Source organism: Nannospalax galili, unplaced genomic scaffold (assembly GCF_000622305.1).
Source record: "Nannospalax galili isolate Female #2095 unplaced genomic scaffold, S.galili_v1.0 scaffold1261, whole genome shotgun sequence".
Taxonomy (NCBI): domain Eukaryota; kingdom Metazoa; phylum Chordata; class Mammalia; order Rodentia; family Spalacidae; genus Nannospalax; species Nannospalax galili.
The window spans coordinates 227,022-245,665 of NW_008344648.1; the positions used below are offsets into that span (position 1 = coordinate 227,022).

An 18,644-nucleotide genomic window follows, 5' to 3' on the forward strand; every position below is an offset into this window, starting at 1 on the left:
AACTGTCTTTAACTGCAGCTCCAGAGGATATGGTGCCCTCTTCTGGCCTCTGTGGGCACCTGTACACATGTGCATATACACTCACACAGAGATACACATAAATAAAAAATAAAAAGGGGTGAGGGGAGCAGGTATACGTAGGCAACCTGGGGAGTATGAGTTATGGAATTATGGAAAGATGGACTGTCAAAGGAACAGGCAATAGTTTTTCTGGATCAGATGGAAAATTCTAGTCTCTTCCCACGGCATGTTAATGGTTCATCAGAGACAAATTCCATGGCGGGTTTTCATGACAATGGGGTTATATATGCAGGATCTACTTTTGATCAGAGGACATTTAGGGAAAGCCTTTCTTACATATCCATGGTTTCCTTGAGTTTAAAGTAATCATCAGACCAATGTAGTTTATTTGGGGGTAGTATTTCCTATACACCTCCCAATTTTAAAGTAGAATCGAGTAGCAGCTGGTTTATAGGGGAAGTTGTTGGTTTTGAACATGCAGAGTTGGAGATAAGTTGGCTGGTAGTTCAAGTAAAACCCAAGGGTCTATTATTCATTAAAAAATAAGATAGGGTGTCTATTATTAAAAGGCAGTTAAGTGAGTCCCTTTCTCCTTAATCTTTCCTGGTTCTGCAGACACTTCTTTGGCGACATGACATTTGACTCTATTTCTCTGTTGCTTCTAACTGTGGTAGGACATATTTATCCTCTTCTCATGTCATGAAATGGAGATGCCCTCTAACTGCTTGTTGTGAGGATGTTAACAGATAGCCAGTGGGCATTCAGGAAATGCTAGCTCAGACATAAGGTCTCAGCTCTCCCCATCCTAGGCTGACCCCATTAGCCTAGTGTTCAGGACAGATCCAAGCTTCAGGGATGGGTGGGGCAGAGCAGGATTAAACTCAGGCTCTAGGGCTAGGTATAGTAGACAGGACTTACCTGTGTTTCAGGTGCTTTCCTTCCATGTTCATGTCCTTCAGGGTTTTTTAAAATATTTTATTTTTATTTTATGTGTATGCATGTATTGCCTGCATGTAGGTAAGTGCATCCATGTCATGCAATGCCCTCAGAGGACAGAAGAGGCTATCAGATCCCCTGGAACTGGAGTTACAGACAGTTGTTAGCTGCCATGTAGGAGATGCCCTCTAACTGCTTGTTGTGAGGATGTTAACAGATAGCCAGTGGGCATTCAGGAAATGCTAGCTCAGACATAAGGTCTCAGCTCTCCCCATCCTAGGCTGACCCCATTAGCCTAGTGTTCAGGACAGATCCAAGCTTCAGGGATGGGTGGGGCAGAGCAGGATTAAACTCAGGCTCTAGGGCTAGGTATAGTAGACAGGACTTACCTGTGTTTCAGGTGCTTTCCTTCCATGTTCATGTCCTTCAGGGTTTTTTAAAATATTTTATTTTTATTTTATGTGTATGCATGTATTGCCTGCATGTAGGTAAGTGCATCCATGTCATGCAATGCCCTCAGAGGACAGAAGAGGCTATCAGATCCCCTGGAACTGGAGTTACAGACAGTTGTTAGCTGCCATGTAGGCGCTGGAATTCGAACCTGGGTCTTCTACAAGGACAGCCAGTGTTCTTAACCGCTGAGCCATCTCTCCAGCCCCTCTTCAGTTTGTCTTAACACCATGGCTTCCTTAACACTCATTTAGAGATTATCTGTAGTAAATGAAGAACAATTCTGAAGGAGATGACCTGAGGATCTGCAAAGAATTTGGAAGGAAAGTGTGTTTACTGTTCCTGGGTGAAAGGAGAATTTGGAATTCGATTAGAACTGAGTACATCCTATCAAGGGTCAAATCAGAATAAAGTTAAGCCATGGAAATGTAGGTGCTGGCAGATGGTCACACAAGCTGTTAACTATATGCAGTGCTATACCAGCATTCTCCGGACTTTGCATCTGGTGAAACTGAAACTCATTGTCAAGTTCCCCGTTTCTTCATCTCCCCAACATGTGAGGGCGAATCACCATTCTACTTAGTGAATTTGCTACTTTTGATACCTCATATAACTGGGATCATACAGGCATTTGTCTATTTGTGTCTTAAATATCTTAGCAAAATGTCCTAAAAGCTGCATTATAAACAAACATTTACAACTTATTCGTTGATTGTGGGTATGGACACCTTTAATTCCAGAATCCTGGCGGCTGCAATAGGGAGGGTGTCTAGTGACCGGACCGTTTGGGGTTACTGAGACCCTTTAAAAATAAAATTTCTTATTTTCTGTTGATAGACGTTCCTCTTGGCTATTGTGAATTAGTCTGTAAAGAAGGTGGATGAGTAAATGTTTTGGGGATCGACGTGTTTTACTTCATAGGCGATGGCAATCCTCAGCTCACAGACTTGCCTAAAGCAGTTTTTCCCCAGGAACAATACTGATACATGCGGCTAGATGATTTGTTCTGTATGGCTGAACAATCTTAAGGGTGCTTAGTAGCGATGTTAACTTTTACTCACTGGACTCCGGTAGTGCTTCCTCCTTCCAGACCAAAATGTATTCATAAGGTGTCAAATATGTGTGTTGAGTGGGAGGCACAAGACAACTTCCGGTTGACAAGCGTAACTCTAAGGAAGCTTTCGGGAGCTCTAAGGTCCTCATGAGATGAAGGAAGGTTGTGTATAAATACAACAGCGGTGCGAGTCACAATGTATTTTCTTTTCACTTCTCAAGAATGGCAAAGCTCACAAAGCCATCATCCCGAACTCAGAACAAAGCTGGAAGCAGGAACAGTGACGCACCAGACGCTCAGGATGCGTCCACGTCCTCCCACGCTTCGCAGGCCTCCGCAGTGCACGCTGGGACTTGTAGTTCTGAGAGTCACCCGCGTCCACGACCGCAGGCGGGCGACTTCCTCTCAGCTCAGAGGGCCGCGACTCCCGGAAGCTGAGGAGGGTTAAAGCGTCTACGCTGCCTTTTCCCCGCCTCTTAGTCCTGCAGATTGACAACCAGGAAAGCCAATAGATAAGCGGTCTCGTAATTCCTGTTACCTGATTGGCTTGTGGTTTTGTAACCGCCCAGACAAGCTTGGCGAGAATTGGCTGAGCCTTCAGTTTTGAAAATCGTAGTTTTCGCCCGCGCTCAGCGCCTGGTTGTTCCTTGGCTGTGGCCACCTCGGAAAAGCCGGAGCCGAGTGGGTCGGGCCAGGCGTCGGGGTTCAGCTCCGGAGGCCGCGGGCTTGCATCGCTGTAGCCGGCAGGAGACGCGGCGCCTCCAGGTAAGTGGGCGCGGGCGGCCGGCGGGGCGCGCTCGGGGTGTTCCGGAATTTGTGCGCTACCTACCCTTCTCCGAGGCCAGGCCAGGGGCGTGACCGGGCCTGCGGGTCACTTCTTCCAGTGGCCCGCCTGCGGTCGTAGGGCTGGGGGTGACTCCACTGCCCACCTCGGTCCTAGGGTCAGCTCCCCACGCGGTGCCCACCACTGTGCAGAGCCTGGACGGCTCCGCGCACCTGGACCCGCGTCTCGGTGCTCTGGAGCAGCTTTCCCCTGTCCAGCTGAGCGGGGTTTAAAAACTGTCCAGTGTCCGGAGGCCGATTCTATCCCCAAGCGTATTCTCAGCCGTACAGTTCCGTTCAGCCCCCTACGGCCCAGGGCTGGCTCTGCCGACCCAAGTTTGATGGCCAGGAGGCCTCTAGATAGTGGTTCTAAAGCAGTTTAAATCCTGGCTCCGTCCCCGATTTCCTGAGTGGCTTTGACCTAGGCGTCTTGTATGTGCATGTGTATCTTGACCTAGGCTTCTTGTTTGTGCATGGGTATCTTGGAGGTTGTGGTGAGGACTATTGGGACCTGGTCCTGGCACGGAGTAGGAACCCAGGGAGTGGGAGAGCAACCATTAGATCATTCTGTATCGAAGAGTGGTAGAGAGGTGTTTAGCTAACTTCCTGACCCCTCAGAAGAAGAGATGGCGGGGGGGGCTCTAATCTGAATGGTGTGGAAGAAGTATTTGTGGAGGGGAAATGATCCCTTGCCCCTCGGTGGGATGTTGAGTTCTCTGGGTCGTGCACAGGTTCGCATGTGCTGAAGATGAGGTTTTTACTGCTCTTTCCGAGAGCCTGATTCCTGTTACACTGACCCCTCCTCTCTCGGGGCTCACCTTTGTTCTAACTTACGGTGACTTTTATTAAATGGTCAAGCAAAGGTCTGCTGAAAAGCACGTCTCCCCACAGAAATCCAAATGTGTTTTTGGACTCTGAAAGAAGCGGTCACCCACTTTGCCAGATTGAACAAATACTTTGAAAAGTTACCCAGTGGTTGCCCTCTGTAGGTCCTCTGCATATCTTTGGTGTCCTTGAACAGTTTTCTCGTGGCTGCCCTTAGACTGGAGTCTGGTACTTACCAGAGCTGTGTTCTAGTACAGAGGGGCTGGGAGACTCAGGGAAGGCAGTGGGGAGGCCATGCCCAGTACTAGCTGGTGGCCAGTTGACATCTTTGCCTAAAGCCTGTGCCTGCCTGCCAGTTTGGTTTTGCCCGTTAGTGCTGCCCTTGGCATTAGATCAGGAACTTTGGGTGTATATTGGCCTGTCCTAACCTGTGCCTAGTAAGTTGTTCATTGAGTGTGTCTATCTGTGATGGTGATGGAGAGAGGAGCCTATAGGCTTAGTTAGTGGATGGATTAATTCATTCAAGTGCCAGACTTAGTTGAGGGCTACACACTTTGATCTGATGAGCAAGACTAAGGGCTTACCCTTGGGGTAGTAGTAGTGTTTAGTGTGTAGAGACCAGCAATAAGCAAACAAACACTCATATACTGTGCAGATAATTGCAGTCAGTGGGTTGATCCTGGCTGGGAGCTACTTTAGATTGGAGGGCAGATCTGAGAGCTAAGTGAAGGAGCCAGGTAAAACAGATAGCTGGAACTCAGAACTTGTTTGAAGGACAAAGGGGTAGTGTGCCCCCCAAATCAGGCCCAAGGATGTCAAGGAAGCCCGCTGAGGCTGTAACTTGTCATGACTTTAAGCTCCAGAAGAATCAGAGGGATCTAGCCCTTCTGCCCATGACCTGTCTAGCTGAGAGGCTGAGCTCTCATGCCTGGTTCTGCCTTTTGAAGGTCTAAATCAGAATGGTGGATCATTGTCTCTGCATGTGGCCTACAGTCTGATGTCTACCACAGCCCGCTCACTCCTTTGTTCTTCCATTTGTTCACCACTTGGGATATTTATTGAGGCCTTGCTATGACAGTAACAAGAGTGCTTCCTCTTAGTGTAGGACTTCCGTGATGCTGTTTTAACCGGAGCATAAGAAGGATATCGACGCTCATAATTTTTTTTTTAATGAAAGTAAGAAAAAAATGGGCTTTGTGTTTTTTTGCCTAATATTTGTAAGGCAGGCTTTCCTAAAAGCAACACATTGCTTATTCACTATCACGCTCCCGCATCCATGTATAGGCATTGCTGCTCTAGGGAAGGTGGTGTGGGGGCCCTTTGGAAAGTATCTTTGGACCTCTGCTTCCTTATGCACTCCTGTGGAATGCACAACACCTTTCTCCCAGTAACTTTGTTTTGGAGACAGTCTCATATAGTCCAGGCTGGTCTCAAACTTGCTAGAAGCTCAAAAGCTGAGCATGACCTTGAACTCATTCTCCTGTACCTTCCAAATGTTGGGATTATAGCATGCACCATCATGCACAGCTCCGCTGTTTATTTTTTGTGCATATGTGTATATGCCATGGACATGTGTGGGGAGGACAACTTATGGGAGGCTATTTTCTCTCTCTACTATGTGGGTGCCAGGAATTAAACTCAGGTAATTAGGCTTGATGACAAGTCCCTTAATGTGCTGAGCTATCTCACTAGTCCCCCACTGGGGCCCTTTAAGGAGGAAGTTTGATTTGATGTCTGATGTCTGGGGTCATCAGAACTGGTCAGAAAGTGTGGGCTTGTAGGGACTGTCATACTCTGTGTGTTGGGAGTAACTGGAATGTCCTTTGAAATGAGACCACTTGATTGACATCTGCATCTGGAGAGAGGCTTTGCACTGGAAGGAGCCTGGGTTCAGTGCACTGGAAGGGGCCTGGGTTCAGTGCACTGGAAGGGGCCTGGGTTCAGTGCACTGGAAGGAGCCTGGGTTCGTTGCTGGATGTTTGGGATGATTTGGGGATAGAGGCTATGTCTGACAGACTCTTTCCCGGGAGAAGGTCCTAATCCTTGGCCCTGAGTCCTGACGCTTCTTGTCCCTACCTTCATCAGACAGTGCCACCATGGGGACTACGGCCCCAGGGCCCATTCACCTGCTGGATCTATGTGACCAGAAACTCATGGACTTTGTCTGCAACATGGACAATAAGGACTTGGTGTGGCTCAAGGAGATTGAGGAGGAGGCTGAGCGCATGTTCACCAGGTAGAGGCAGGGGCATGCTGGGATTGTGGTGATGGTGGTGGTGATGGTGGTGGGTGGGGGGTGGGGAGTGCCCTAATAGGTCAGACAGATTGCCTGTCAGGGTTCCTTCCCAAGTGCCTGGTGCACTGTGGCCAGGGGAAGAAGAGGTTGAGCCCTTGCCTGGCTCACTGTAGTTGGCTGGGCTGGGCCACTCAGCAGGTGGGCCTGTGTAATTTATCTGGGAACTTGCTTCTCTGCCTTGTATCCCAGAGGAAGCCTTGAGTGCCCAGCTGATGATTTACACATGGAGAGCTTAGCTGGTGATAGTCTTTCCAGCTTGACTTGCCACTATCAGGAATGGGGTGGGAGGTAGTGAGAGAGGGGTAGGCTGGCAGTTCCCAGGAAGCCACAGCTCACCCTCCTTGTACTAAACAGAGAATTCAGCAGAGAGCCAGAGCTGATGCCCAAAACTCCTTCTCAAAAGAACCGACGAAAGAAGAGACGGGTTTCTAATATTCAGGATGAAAACAGAGACCCCATCAGGAAAAGGTAGGAGGGCTTGGGGATACTGAGCTGGGCAGATGGTCTTTGGAGGTTTGGTACCCTCTTGGAGAGTTTGCTTCTGAATGTGTTCCTAGGAGTAGCAGCTGGAAGGCAGTAGTCCTGGATACGCTGTCATGTCATGGGGGACATGAAGCGTGAACCTAGTTCAGAGTACATGTGTGAGTTTGTGTGTATATATATTGGGGAGGGCAGGAACTTTGATCTGGGCTTTGGAGGAGGGGAAGTGTTTCTTACCTTCTTTTGGGTGAGAGGGACCAGAGGTATATACGTTTAGGCTCTACTGTGCTGGACTTGTTACAATTCCTAGGAACATTGGTGCTACAGTAGTCAAGTGAAGATGCAGGGCCTCTGAGGCGGGCAGCCTGGTACACGTGTAAACCCCAGTTCTCTGCCTTAGCGGCTGTGCATCCTTGGGGTACATTTCCACCTATCTCTCATCCTCCAAAGTAGAATAATGGTGCCTACCTCCTAGGGCCATTTTGCAGATGGACAGCATGAGTGAAGTTTGCAGAAGATACTTAGGGCAGTGTGCCTGCAGTCATTGCAATGTGGTGTGAATTCAGTCTTCCCAGCAGTTCTACGAGTACTGGGCATTTTCATCATTTTACAGTTGGGGAGCCTGAGGCACGGAGAGAAGCAGCTGGTGTCTTGTGGCTAGAGGTTGTAGAGTCTGCACTGGAAACCCAATCTTTGCCTCCAAATCCTTTGTTCATACTTCATTGAAGCTGGTGCCCCATTTCTACTCTTGGGGTACCCCCTGCCCTCTTGGGCTGTCTCAGCCTCTGTTCTGCTGCCCCTTCAGGTTATCCCGCAGAAAGTCTCAGAGCAGTCAGCTGAACACCCGGCACCAGCGCAGCAAGGACAAAGTGGAGAAGCTGGCTACAGCTGCCGGGGAGAATGGCTCCCCTGTGCTGCGCCGGGTAACCCGGGCTGCGGCTGCCGCTGCCGCAGCGTCTACAACATCAGCTGCTTCCTTGCCCACTGCTGGGTCTCCCACAGGGCTGACCAAGAAGCCCATAGTGGAGATAGGCATTAACGAGCGCCTGAGTGCTGAGCTGCACCTCTCTCATCTCATGGGTGCCCAGTCTCCTGGCCCAGTCCCATCTCCAGCTTCCCAAGGCATCCTGACATCAGAGGAGGAATCAACTCCCAAGAAGGCAGAGGCCAGGAGACTGGACTCTGTCACAGTGAGCTCCCTGACGGCTACCCCCCAGAACCCCGAGAACCGAGGGGTTGGGGCAGGGCGCTCTGCTTCCAAGCTCAAGATTGCTCAGGCCTCCCAGGGACCACAGGACTTACCTGACTCTCCAGACTCTCCATGGCAGGAGCGGGTACTTTCCCCCATCCTGCCAAATAACTTGCCCACCACATCCAAGTCAGTGCGACGAAGCATGATTCCTCCAGGTCCCCAAGTGTCTCTAGCCCAGAAGTATTCCTTAGTGACCAAACAGGAAACCACCAGTCGCAGGTCAAGCAGGATTGCCAAGAAGGCTGGCAGAGAGCCAGAGGCTTCTGCCCGCATCATCTGTGAGTATGGGGCAAGTGTGGGAAGATGGTGCAGTGGGTGGTCCTTGGTGCCTAGCTCAGCTGGAGGGCTTCTGAAGGAACTTTCCATCCTTTCTGTGATGTAAATGCTCCGTGTCTTGAGTTCTTCTGTGGATAGCACTCTAAGCTAGCCATGCTTGGCTGCCGAACTCAGGATCTGGCTAGTTTGAGTGAGAAGCTGATTTTCTTCCCCCAGCCATCCAGGGCCTTGTGTATCTTAGGCAGGTGTTCTACCACTGAGCAGTATCCCTAGCTCTTGGGCTTTTGAGACAGGCTCTGGCTATGTAGCTTAAGCTGGCTTTCAACTCAATCCTCCTGCTACCTTCCTAGTGCTGGGATTACAGATATAAATCATCAAGGAGCTGAATTTTAAGTTTTTAAAAAACTTTTAGACTTTTATTAAAACAATTTATTTTTATTTTATGTGTTGAGTATATGTAAGTGCCTTATGTTATGAGTGTATGTAAGTACATACATTTGCCTGAATGTATATAAGTGCACCACATGTGTGAAGTGCCCATGGAGGCTAGAAGAGGGTGTTGGATCCTCTGGAACTGGAGTTATGGGCAGATGTTAGATGTGTGGGTGCTGGGAACTGAACATGGGTCCTCTGCAAGAGCAGCCAGTGCAGTATTCTTAACTGCTGAGCCATCTCTCCAGCCCCAAATACTTTTTTTTGGTTTATTTATTTTTATTTTATGTGTACGAGTGATTGCTTGCATGTGTGTAAGTGCATCTGTGTTGTGCAATGCCTGCAGAGGCTAGAAAGGGTGTCGAATCCCCTGGAACTGGAGTTACTTAGCTGCCATGTGGGTGCTAAGAACTGAACCTGGGTCCTCTGCAAGAGCAGCCAGTGCTCCTAACCGCTGGGTCACCTCTGCAGCCCCTAGACCTGCAGTTCTTAAACCCTTCCTGTTGCTCTTTCTCCACAGCCCATTCCCTGCCCGTAGGTAGGCCTCTCAGTTGACTGGTTATGTGAGCAAGCCTGTCTAACTCCAAGCCCAGTGATCATTTTCCTTCTTTAGGTGGAAGGAAAAGGGAGAGGAGGAGGAGGCAGGGACCAGAATATGGAGTCACTAAGCTGGGCAGATCCCTTTTCTTCACTTCAGTTTTCCTGTGTGAATAATGGTGACATCTGCCCTGAATGTGGTTATAGAGGCCTCACCTGGTGCTTGGTCCATATTCAGTAAATCTCATTTAGACATGTGGACCCTGGGACCCTGTGTCTCTGGAACTCAGCATGGATGTGGCCAGGCTTCCTCTGGACAAGGAGCTGCGGGACTGCAGGGGGTGTGAAAGGGCAAGGTGGAGGCTTGCTGGTGCTTTTCTGACACCAGGTTCTTACAGTTGGGCCTGGTAGGCAACCCAGGTGGCATCTTAGCTTGAGTTCTCCCCAAAGCAGAGCAGCCTTGGCTATGCCTGCAGCAGAGTGGGGGAGCAATGAGGTGAGAGTGGCAAAAAGGGTGGGTGTGGGGGCCTCTGGAATGCCATGGTGGAGCACTGGGGTGAGAGCTGTTGGGTGAGGCCTCACCCCAGTGCTCTACCTCCCTGGTGTGGTATGCATTCCCCAGGAGGGAGCTATATAGCATTAGTGGACAGGTGGCAGGTGGGCACTGCTGCAGGCTTTCCAGAGGGTCCAGCCCTGTAGACCAGGATCCTCATTCAGGCTTCTTGGCTACCTTTCCATTGGAGAGCGGCCCCTCCTCAGTCCTGACAGGCCACCTCCTTGACACTAGACCCTCTCTGGTATGCAAGGGGCACTAAACATTCCAAGAAGTCTTTGTGTAGGTGGAATAGTTGTGTGGTCTTTCAGGTGTCTTGCCTTTCTGTCCCCTCATCAGGGAGCTTGGAGCTGGGACAAAGAGGCAGGGCAGATGAGGGGCGGTCTCTCACCTGTAGCTGCCAGTCTTATTCTGCAGCCGCTCCTTCCCCCTCCCCTAGCCTTGCTAACCCAGAATGGAGTCCCTGCTTCTGCTCCTTGCTTGGTTTTCTTCCCCTGACCCAGGAGCTGGCCTTTTTCCAGACTCAAAGCCTTTTTCCTGCTTTGTGGCCTTGACAAGTGCTTATCCTAGGTCAGTGACTCTCAAGTTTTGGTTTGAGTATGTTTCCAAATTTTACAACTTAACAAGGACCATAGAAAATATTTCATTGTGAGCTTATGCACGATATTAGAAGTAAAGAATTTCAAATATTTTAAATATTAACATTTTTATTAGTATTAATACTCAAAGGTTTGAAGGTTTAAATAATACTTAATGTCATAATATTAAAGAACTAAAATATTGTGTATTACAAGTGTTAGCATTTTTTTGAAATTTTTAACATTTTTTATGAAAAAGTAACTTGTACAAAACTAAAACGTAGTATCAAAGAAGTGCATTAGTTTCCTGACCTCCTCAGTGGCACTCTCAGGTGTTGGGAAGTTCTGAGATGTCTGGTGACACATCATAAGTCTTTCAGATTTCCACTTTACGCTCTTTTTAGGAGGTGGATGGGCTCAATTTATTGTCAACAAATGTGTTTTAAGCGGCAGACTTACTTCATTCTAAACCATCTGTCTTATCATAATAGCCAAGCTTGAGTAGCCGTAGATTGCCAGTTGTTGTTCAACTAAAATTTAGTGGTTGATGAAGGTGATAGGCTCTTTAGCTGGGCATCTCGAACATGAGCACTTTTCACAGAGACTTGGGTTTGCAGCAAATGAGCATTTCACTTACTTCCCTTTTGCCATGCAAAATATTAAATATGACATGAACTTGAGGTTAGATTTAATACATTTTTCTTTTTTTCCTTTTGGAATTTGAGACATTGTCTCACTATGTAGTCCAGACTGGTCCTGAACTTGTGTCAGGTCTTCTGCCTCAGCTTCCTGAGTACTGGATTACAGATGTGAGTTATCACACCTGTAATTAATACTTCTTCAAGGACATTCCCAAGCAGAACTGGGCATTGCTTTACTATGACAGGATGATATAGCATTTGATGCCAAAGCCTTACTTAGTGCTAAGCGTCAGCAGTTAACGTCTGCCTTTCTGCTCTTGTGCTGTTTGGGCAAATGGTGTAAAGGAAAGCCCGTATTGGACTGTAATGGTGAAAATAGTTCTGACTTTATGGATCACCCAGAAGGGTCTTGGGTACCTCCAGAAGTTGAAGAGTGTGCTTTGGAAACCACTGGCTGGGCTTCCTCTTCCTCCTCCTCCTCCTCCTCCCCTTTGGTCTTTTATTTTTCATATCAGATCTTCCAGATTATTTGGGTTCCCCTGCTGTGGGCTTCAGAATCCCCCGCTGTGGGCTTAGTCATTGTAATTCCATAGTCATTCGATGATTGCTAGGAAGAGTGAGCCATGACTTGCTGTTTTTTCTCACCATCCAGGCTCCAGAGCCTGGCCCAGAGCCCAGAACATAGTAGATTCTTGATGACTATATGTCAAGTGAGTAAGTTGTTTATGTTGGGGTCCAGGGCTATGTCAGACATTGCCCCTCTGCCCGTGATACCCCCAGGCTGAGGGTGATGCCCAGGGCACATCGAGGCCCATGTTCATGAAGGGAGCAGTGACCGTGGCTCTGCTAGAAGCTGATTTCCTGAACTTCTTGGCTTGGTACTGGGCCAGTTTCTGAGGCATCTTTTATTCCTTTGTTTTCCCTTCAGGTCACAGTTACCTAGAGAGGCTCCTGAATGTTGAAGTGCCCCAGAAAGTTGGGTGAGTTCAGTTCCAGTGTCCCCCAGGGGTGGACAGGGCACATTAGGGGACAGGTGGAGGTGACCACCAAGTGGAAACTTTTACTGAGGCTGAGCCTTCTCTCCTCATCCTGGACTCCCTATGGCACTGCTGACAACCTTGGCTCTCACCTAACCAGGCAGCAAGCGACATGGCTGTCATGTCTCAGTATCACTTGTCAGCCCCTGGGCTTGACCCCTGGGGTGTGTGCTGCATGATTGTAAATGAGACTGAACAACCAAAGAAACCACTTTTAAATTGAGGTAGGGTAGGATGGGGTGGCCTGGGGCCTACGGGTGCTTCCTGTCCCCAAATTATACCCAGCATTGCCTGGGACTAGGACACTGATTCCTAGACATCGTCTTCTGCTCTCACTAAAACTGGCCCTTCCTTGCTGTGGAGCAGAGGGTCAGTGCTTGGGATGGGGAAGTGGGGTCTGGGCATACCGCTTGGCTTGGCTAGCTCATGGGTAAGTAATGAGCAGGCCTCAAAAGACATGGGACTCTTCTGGGCTCAAGAGAGTGAAACAGAGCTGGGGGAAAGTGTTTGTCAACTCTGGATTACTACAACAGATACCCGAGGTAATCGGTTTACAAAGAGAAATGGTTTACTTTGGCTCAGTAGAGATTTCTACCTATGGCCAGTTGCCTCACTGCTTTGGGGTTGTAGTGCAGTGCATCCTGACAGGAATGTGTAGTGGAACTAAGCCGTTCATCTTGTAGCTGGGACTAGAAGGAGAAAGGGAGGAAAGGGCTATGGTCTCATTCGCCTTCAAGGGCACCCCACTAATAACATGATAAAACAACTAGGTCCCTTTTGTTCAAAGTTTTTACTACCTCCCAATAGCACTTCTCTGGGGAACAAGCCTTTAACACTTAAGCCTTTGGGAAGCACTTAACAGGTTCCCATCCTATATGAGATCTCTGATAGGACGAGATCAAATAAGATTCAGAAAATATCCACTGGTTGTAGCTGCTATCCTCCTGTCCAGCCAGAGGGCTGTTGGCTTGTGGCTGAGGCCTGGTCACCTAACATTGACCCTAACTTGAGTTGAAGAGAGTTTGGACTTAGGGTTCTCACAGTGCCCCGCTTTGCTTTTCAGCCCTGAGCACAAGGAGCCCAGTGAGGAGGCTAAGCCTGAGGAGGCAGCTGACCTGGAGGTAAGGCCAAAAGGTAGAGAGGGGAGGACTTGAGGGCCTCTGGGATTGAAGCTCTGCCACAGCTATCCTGAGCCTCAAGATCAGGTGGGGCTTCTTCAAGCCACAGTTCTTCCCATAGGTCTCCAAGAACACTGGGTGTATCTTGCGCCCCCTCAGTACCACCAAGATTGCTGTTAGTACACCCACTCTGAAGCCAGTGGCCAATGGCCAGAAAATATCCTCTGAAGGTCAGCGAGGTGAGTCTTCCTGATGCATAGATTCCTAGAACTGTAGGAAACTGACATTGCCTGCCCTTACAGACAGTAAGGATAAAAGCCCCATTTTCTGGACTGATAGGCCAAAGATAAACTAAACCAGAAGAGGCCATTGATCTGGCTGGAGCTGCTGCCGAGTGCCATATAAGTAGCTATGGAAGCAGGGGAAGGGCTGAAATGAGGGAAGAATGTGAAGGCACCAGGTGAAGGTCTTAAGGTCCATTCCAAGGGAATCAGGAAGAACCACAGGCTGAGGTCCGAACACCTAATTAGCCTTTTGCCCCAGATTTGTTTCTGACCTGTCTGGAGCCTTACTAGTTCAAAGAGAGCAGGATCACTGTGGGCTCTGGGAGCTGATCAGGAACTCTGCCTGGTTTCCCAGGCTACTAGGAGGCTCTTGGAGTCTGGCTCACATCTCTCTTAGAAGGGCAGCTCTGATCTGAAGACATGACAGCTATGAGATTTTGAACAAGGCATTCTCTTTATGAAGGGGTAGAGGATACCTGTGCTAGCCCCCTGCTCCCAGGATGGCTGTAAAGACCTTTTGCAGTAAAGAGTGCTTTTTATCTTGGTGAAGCAAAGCATACTGTATACCTGGTGTGGAGACCCCACGTATAAGCCTTCCTCTCCTGTTATGGTGGCATCAGCCGAAGGCCACAAGAGGCAGGTTTGGCTGCAGAGCTTGAAGCTCTTGTAAGCTTTCTGTACATGGCTCTCATTGGCTGCAGTAGTGGTCCACAGACTGGGGCTTTGGTGACACTGTCCTGCTATTCAATTCACTTGTCAGGCAGGGGGTCATGGGTCTGACCTGAGGGATATTTTGCTCAACTCTAGATGAAATGTAGATTCCTCAAGGTCAGTTGGTGCTAAGGTTGGTGTTTCTGCCATTGGCCACCCTGGGGTTGCTAGGAATAGACCCTTGCTCCGGATATCCTGATGCTGATGGACTCCTCCCCAGGCCCTGCATATACACTCATTACCATCTCTCCTGTAGTCTCACTGAAATTGCTTTCTTCACAGAGGCCAAGATTGACCAAACAGATGGACACAGAGAACCACCCCAGAGTGTCAGGTTTGCATCTGGGAAGGGGTATACAGGCGGCTCTGGTCTGAGATTCCAGAGGCATATGAACCAAGCTTGTGTTCTTGCATAGGGAGGGTGGGCATTTGGTCAGGTCCTCTGTTGCCTCTTGGCCGGAGCCATGACCTGTTTCTCTGAATTAACAGATGAGGTAGTTTGATTCTGTAGATGAATGCTGGCTTGGGAATGGGGCGACCTTGTTTCTCTGCCTCCTCTTGGACCTCTTGACCTTCAGTTGTCTGCCTTCCTTCCTCTGAGTGGTCAGCAGAGGGCTGGTCTGTAATCTCTTCTAGTCTGGAACCTGTGGCTTGGACCCAGCTTTGTTTACAAGTTACCTTTCATGGGGTATGGCAGGGCTGTGAGAATTCCTAGGTCTGCTGTGTGACTTGGTCACCTGTCCTGGGCAGGAGGAAACGCAGCTACAAGCAGGCAATGAGTGAGCTGGATGAGGAGCATCCTGATGATGAGGAGCTGCAGCCCCCCCAGAACAAGACCCCTTCCCCACCCTGTCCAGCCAACAAGGTGAGCAAGTTCTTGCTCTTGTCTCACATCTGCTTTGCCTGTTCAGTTCTGACCCTGGTCCTGGTCAGCAGGTGGTACGGCCCCTCCGGACCTTCTTGCACACAGTGCAGAGGAACCAGATGCTCATGACCCCGACCTCGGCCTCCCGCAGCAGTGTCATGAAGTCTTTCATTAAGCGCAACACTCCCCTGCGCGTGGACCCTAAGGTGAGGGAGCCTGTCCCCTGGCTGTGCTTTGCTGGAATTGGGACAGTGTAGTAGAAGGCTCTGTCTGTCTCATAAACTGTTAGAAGTAGCGTGGGCCTAGGCACAAGAGGCCTGACCTTCCATTGGTCAAGGGCCAGCTCAAGTCCCTGTGGTTTTAGGCTGCTTTGATACTGGAGTGTTGCTCTGACCTTATTGGCCCTGAACTGTGCCCCAGAAGCTCAGCTGCTTTGAGCCCTAGGCTAGGAAGGGGACAACTGACTTAACACTGGTCATCGTGCGCACAGCCCAGTGGTACAAGTGACTTGGAGACAGCAGGTGCAAACCTTACTGTTGGGAGGGAGGGTTGAGTGAGATGAGAGGAGGTGGCGGTGCAGCTGGTGAAAGGGTGCAGCCCCTGCCGTGTACGGCATCCCTTGGTCTGGCAATTAACTCTTAGCTTTTTTCTATCTTCTCCACAGTGCAGCTTTGTTGTAAGTAAAGCCTTTTTCTGTCTGTAACTAAGTTGTGCCTAGCAGTTACCCACTATAGCCCTGTCTCTGTGTATTTGACAGTCCCCATAGAAGCACTAACATTGCAAGTGGGAGTGTTAGGAAGACAGATGTGCATGTTGGGGGCACTGGAGGCATCAGGTGGCTGGCTGGTGGGACCTTGTACTTCTGGGGCTCCTCCACGTCCTCCCCCTGCAGAGCTTGTCCTCTGCCCTCACTGCTAAAGGGAGGATGCAAGTGGGTATGATCTGCAACTGCTCACCGGGGCCACAGCTTGAAGTGCCTCCCACAGTCATCTACTTCCTCATCCCCAGCACTGCTTTCTGAGGGTCTGTGAAAAGAACAGACGTGTCTGGTTCCCAGAGCCACTGAGATTTATTGGGTCATAGACCTAAGCGGTAACCCTGATGGAGTGTCATGGGGTGTGAGGTCTGGCTCTACAGTGAGGCTTGCAGCTGGAGGCTGGGCCTAGCTCTGGCTATATGGGTTACGATAGAACTGTTGGCAGTGGCACCTGGAAACAAGACCATAGAAACTGTTCTCTTCCCAGACGCCGCTGAGCTGAGCTGGGCCACTGACTGTGAGCTAGAGCTCTGGAGAGCTGGGGCCTGCTAAGCCCACAGTCCTGCTCCCCATGCCGTGCACCTGTTATTGTGGTTGCTGTCTAGACCAGTTGTATCCCAGACTCTTGGCATCTTGGTTCAAGAATTGAAGTTGCACACATATACAGCAAAGAAGCAAGAGATTTTCTGTAATTTTTTTTATTCTGTTGTGAGTTATGACTCATTGTAGAACATTTTCTTAGTAATTCTAGGTGCTGCATACTCTTACATCTTTATAGTCTATTTAGAACCAGCATTTTCCTGGCCTAGTTGGACACATAACGCTAACCCCATGCCCTTGCCACTGCATGCTGTAAATGTCTTATAAGTCACATCTTTATATTGTGACTATCCCACTAAAACGCATTATATCTTCTGCTTCACTTGCCTAACATTCCGGAGAACTCAAAAGGAGGAGAATGTTCCGTTTACCCAGCTGGCTGCCAGTGCTGTTGCTTTTCTTTGCTCTCCTTACCGTTTTGTTTCTCCTCCCTCTGAAGAACTTGTGTAGTAGTTTTTTCAGAACAGGTGCCCCAGCAGCAAACTCTAGCTTTCTTTTATCTGAGGATGCCTAGTTCACTTAGTGTGCAGCAAACTTCTTTCTGATGAGCAGACCTTTGTCAGACCAGATGTTCTTTCCTTCTGGCTGCTTGCTTTTGACACTTCGCCCGTCTTCATTTTCCATCAGTTTTGTTATGTGTCTGGGCTGGACTTCTTTGTACTTGCCCCATTTGTGGTTCAGTGGCCTTGAATCCTGTAGTATCTTTCACCATAGGTGGGACATTGCAGCCACTGTTTGTCTAGATCATCTTTTGTTGTTGTTGTTACCATTTTGGTCTTTTTGAGACAGGTTTTCCCTGTAGCCTCAGCTAGCCTTGAACTCACAGAAATCTGCCTGCCTCTGCCTTCCGAGTGCTGAGACTAAAGCGCCACCACGCCAGCTCTCCAGATCATCCTTTAGGCATCACTTCCCTCCCCTTGTGGAAATGCAGTGATACAGGTGAACACCTTTGGTGTTCTCTCATTCTCCTCTGGCACTCTGTTCAGTTTAGTTACTGTATTTTTAATCTAGTTTCCATTTGTTACATGTTCTGTTTCTTTGCTGTGATTTTTTTCTTCTTTTTTTTCCCTAATTGCCTTGAGAGTATGATTGCAGCACTTAGGTTTTTGTTTTTTTTTTTTTTTAATTCCAGCTCTGCTGCCTTGATACCAGAATCAATTGTTTGTGTTTTCCCAAGAAAATTAAGATTTGCCTGGTTCTTTGCATGTCAGTGAGTTTTGGATTTTATCCTTGACACTCTTAGTATGTGATTCCAATGTTAGTTAAGGTTTCAGCACTTTTGCAGTGCTATATGGGATGTGCTACTGACTGGGGTGTGTGCCAGTCAGTCACGCCTGAAGATGGCCTGTTTGTTTAGTTCTCAAAGGCTTGGGTGTGGTAAATAGGGTTGTGTACCTAAGAGACACCTTTGGGTTTCAGGCTATGCTGAGTTAAGGCTAGAGGGGGGAAATGAATTCACTGCTGGTCTTCAGAATCTGGTCTGTCCCTCATCTACCTGCTACTGTTTACTTTTCAGAGGTCTTAAATAGCTGTTGGTTGCATTCTGTCCAAGTTTCATAGTGATGTTCAATAAAAGGGATAGGTAGAGTATGTGTGGCTCTCCCTGTACCCATAGCTAGAGCCCCCTTTTCCTCATCTTCAAGAGCACCTTGTTTTTACCTTGGGGCTTGATTCCTAGGTGGGAATGCTCCTTTGGTCAGAGTTGAGAGACATGGACGGGGCCATTTTTGCCTCTAGGAAGCATTCTGGTGGTGGTGTTACCAAGTGATGGGGTAGCTGTTGGAAGCTGAGCCCTGAGGTGGGAGTCTGATGGGAGCCAAACTAGGGCTGCAGTCTGGGTCATAGTTTCTATTCCCAGGTGGAACACACTAGTCTTGTCCTTGGCTAGGGACACTTTGGAGCCCCTTTCTACCCTTGCTGCTTCCTGTAGCTGTGGTCTTATCATCTGGGGCTTTCTGGGTCTGCCTGGGAAGGGATGCCAGTATTGATCTATGTGACTAGCGCTATCTCTGTCTCTCTCTCTGTCTCTCTCTCTGTCTCTCTCTCTGTCTCTCTCTCTCTCTCTCTCTCTCTCTCTCTCTGTCTTCCCTGTCCCTTTTTTTAATATATATATATATAT

General features: G+C 48.8%; 1 protein-coding gene across 2 annotated transcripts in view; it reads left to right on the forward strand.

Moving 5' to 3' along the window:
* The first annotated feature begins 3,071 nt into the window (after nt 1-3,071).
* The window catches only part of Incenp (inner centromere protein), a 24,760-nt gene continuing 9,187 nt past the window's right edge, over nt 3,072-18,644 (forward strand). The window contains exons 1-11 of one of the 2 annotated variants that reach the window (XM_008840917.3): nt 3,072-3,226; nt 6,194-6,344; nt 6,759-6,872; nt 7,690-8,414; nt 12,082-12,133; nt 13,254-13,311; nt 13,430-13,547; nt 14,586-14,637; nt 15,054-15,168; nt 15,240-15,374; nt 15,833-15,844. In XM_008840917.3, the coding sequence (XP_008839139.1) occupies nt 6,205-6,344; nt 6,759-6,872; nt 7,690-8,414; nt 12,082-12,133; nt 13,254-13,311; nt 13,430-13,547; nt 14,586-14,637; nt 15,054-15,168; nt 15,240-15,374; nt 15,833-15,844 (1,521 nt within the window). In that variant the 5' untranslated portion in view covers nt 3,072-3,226; nt 6,194-6,204. The remainder of the gene's footprint in view (nt 3,227-6,193; nt 6,345-6,758; nt 6,873-7,689; nt 8,415-12,081; nt 12,134-13,253; nt 13,312-13,429; nt 13,548-14,585; nt 14,638-15,053; nt 15,169-15,239; nt 15,375-15,832; nt 15,845-18,644) is intronic. The other variant, XM_008840919.3, reaches the window with a different exon arrangement.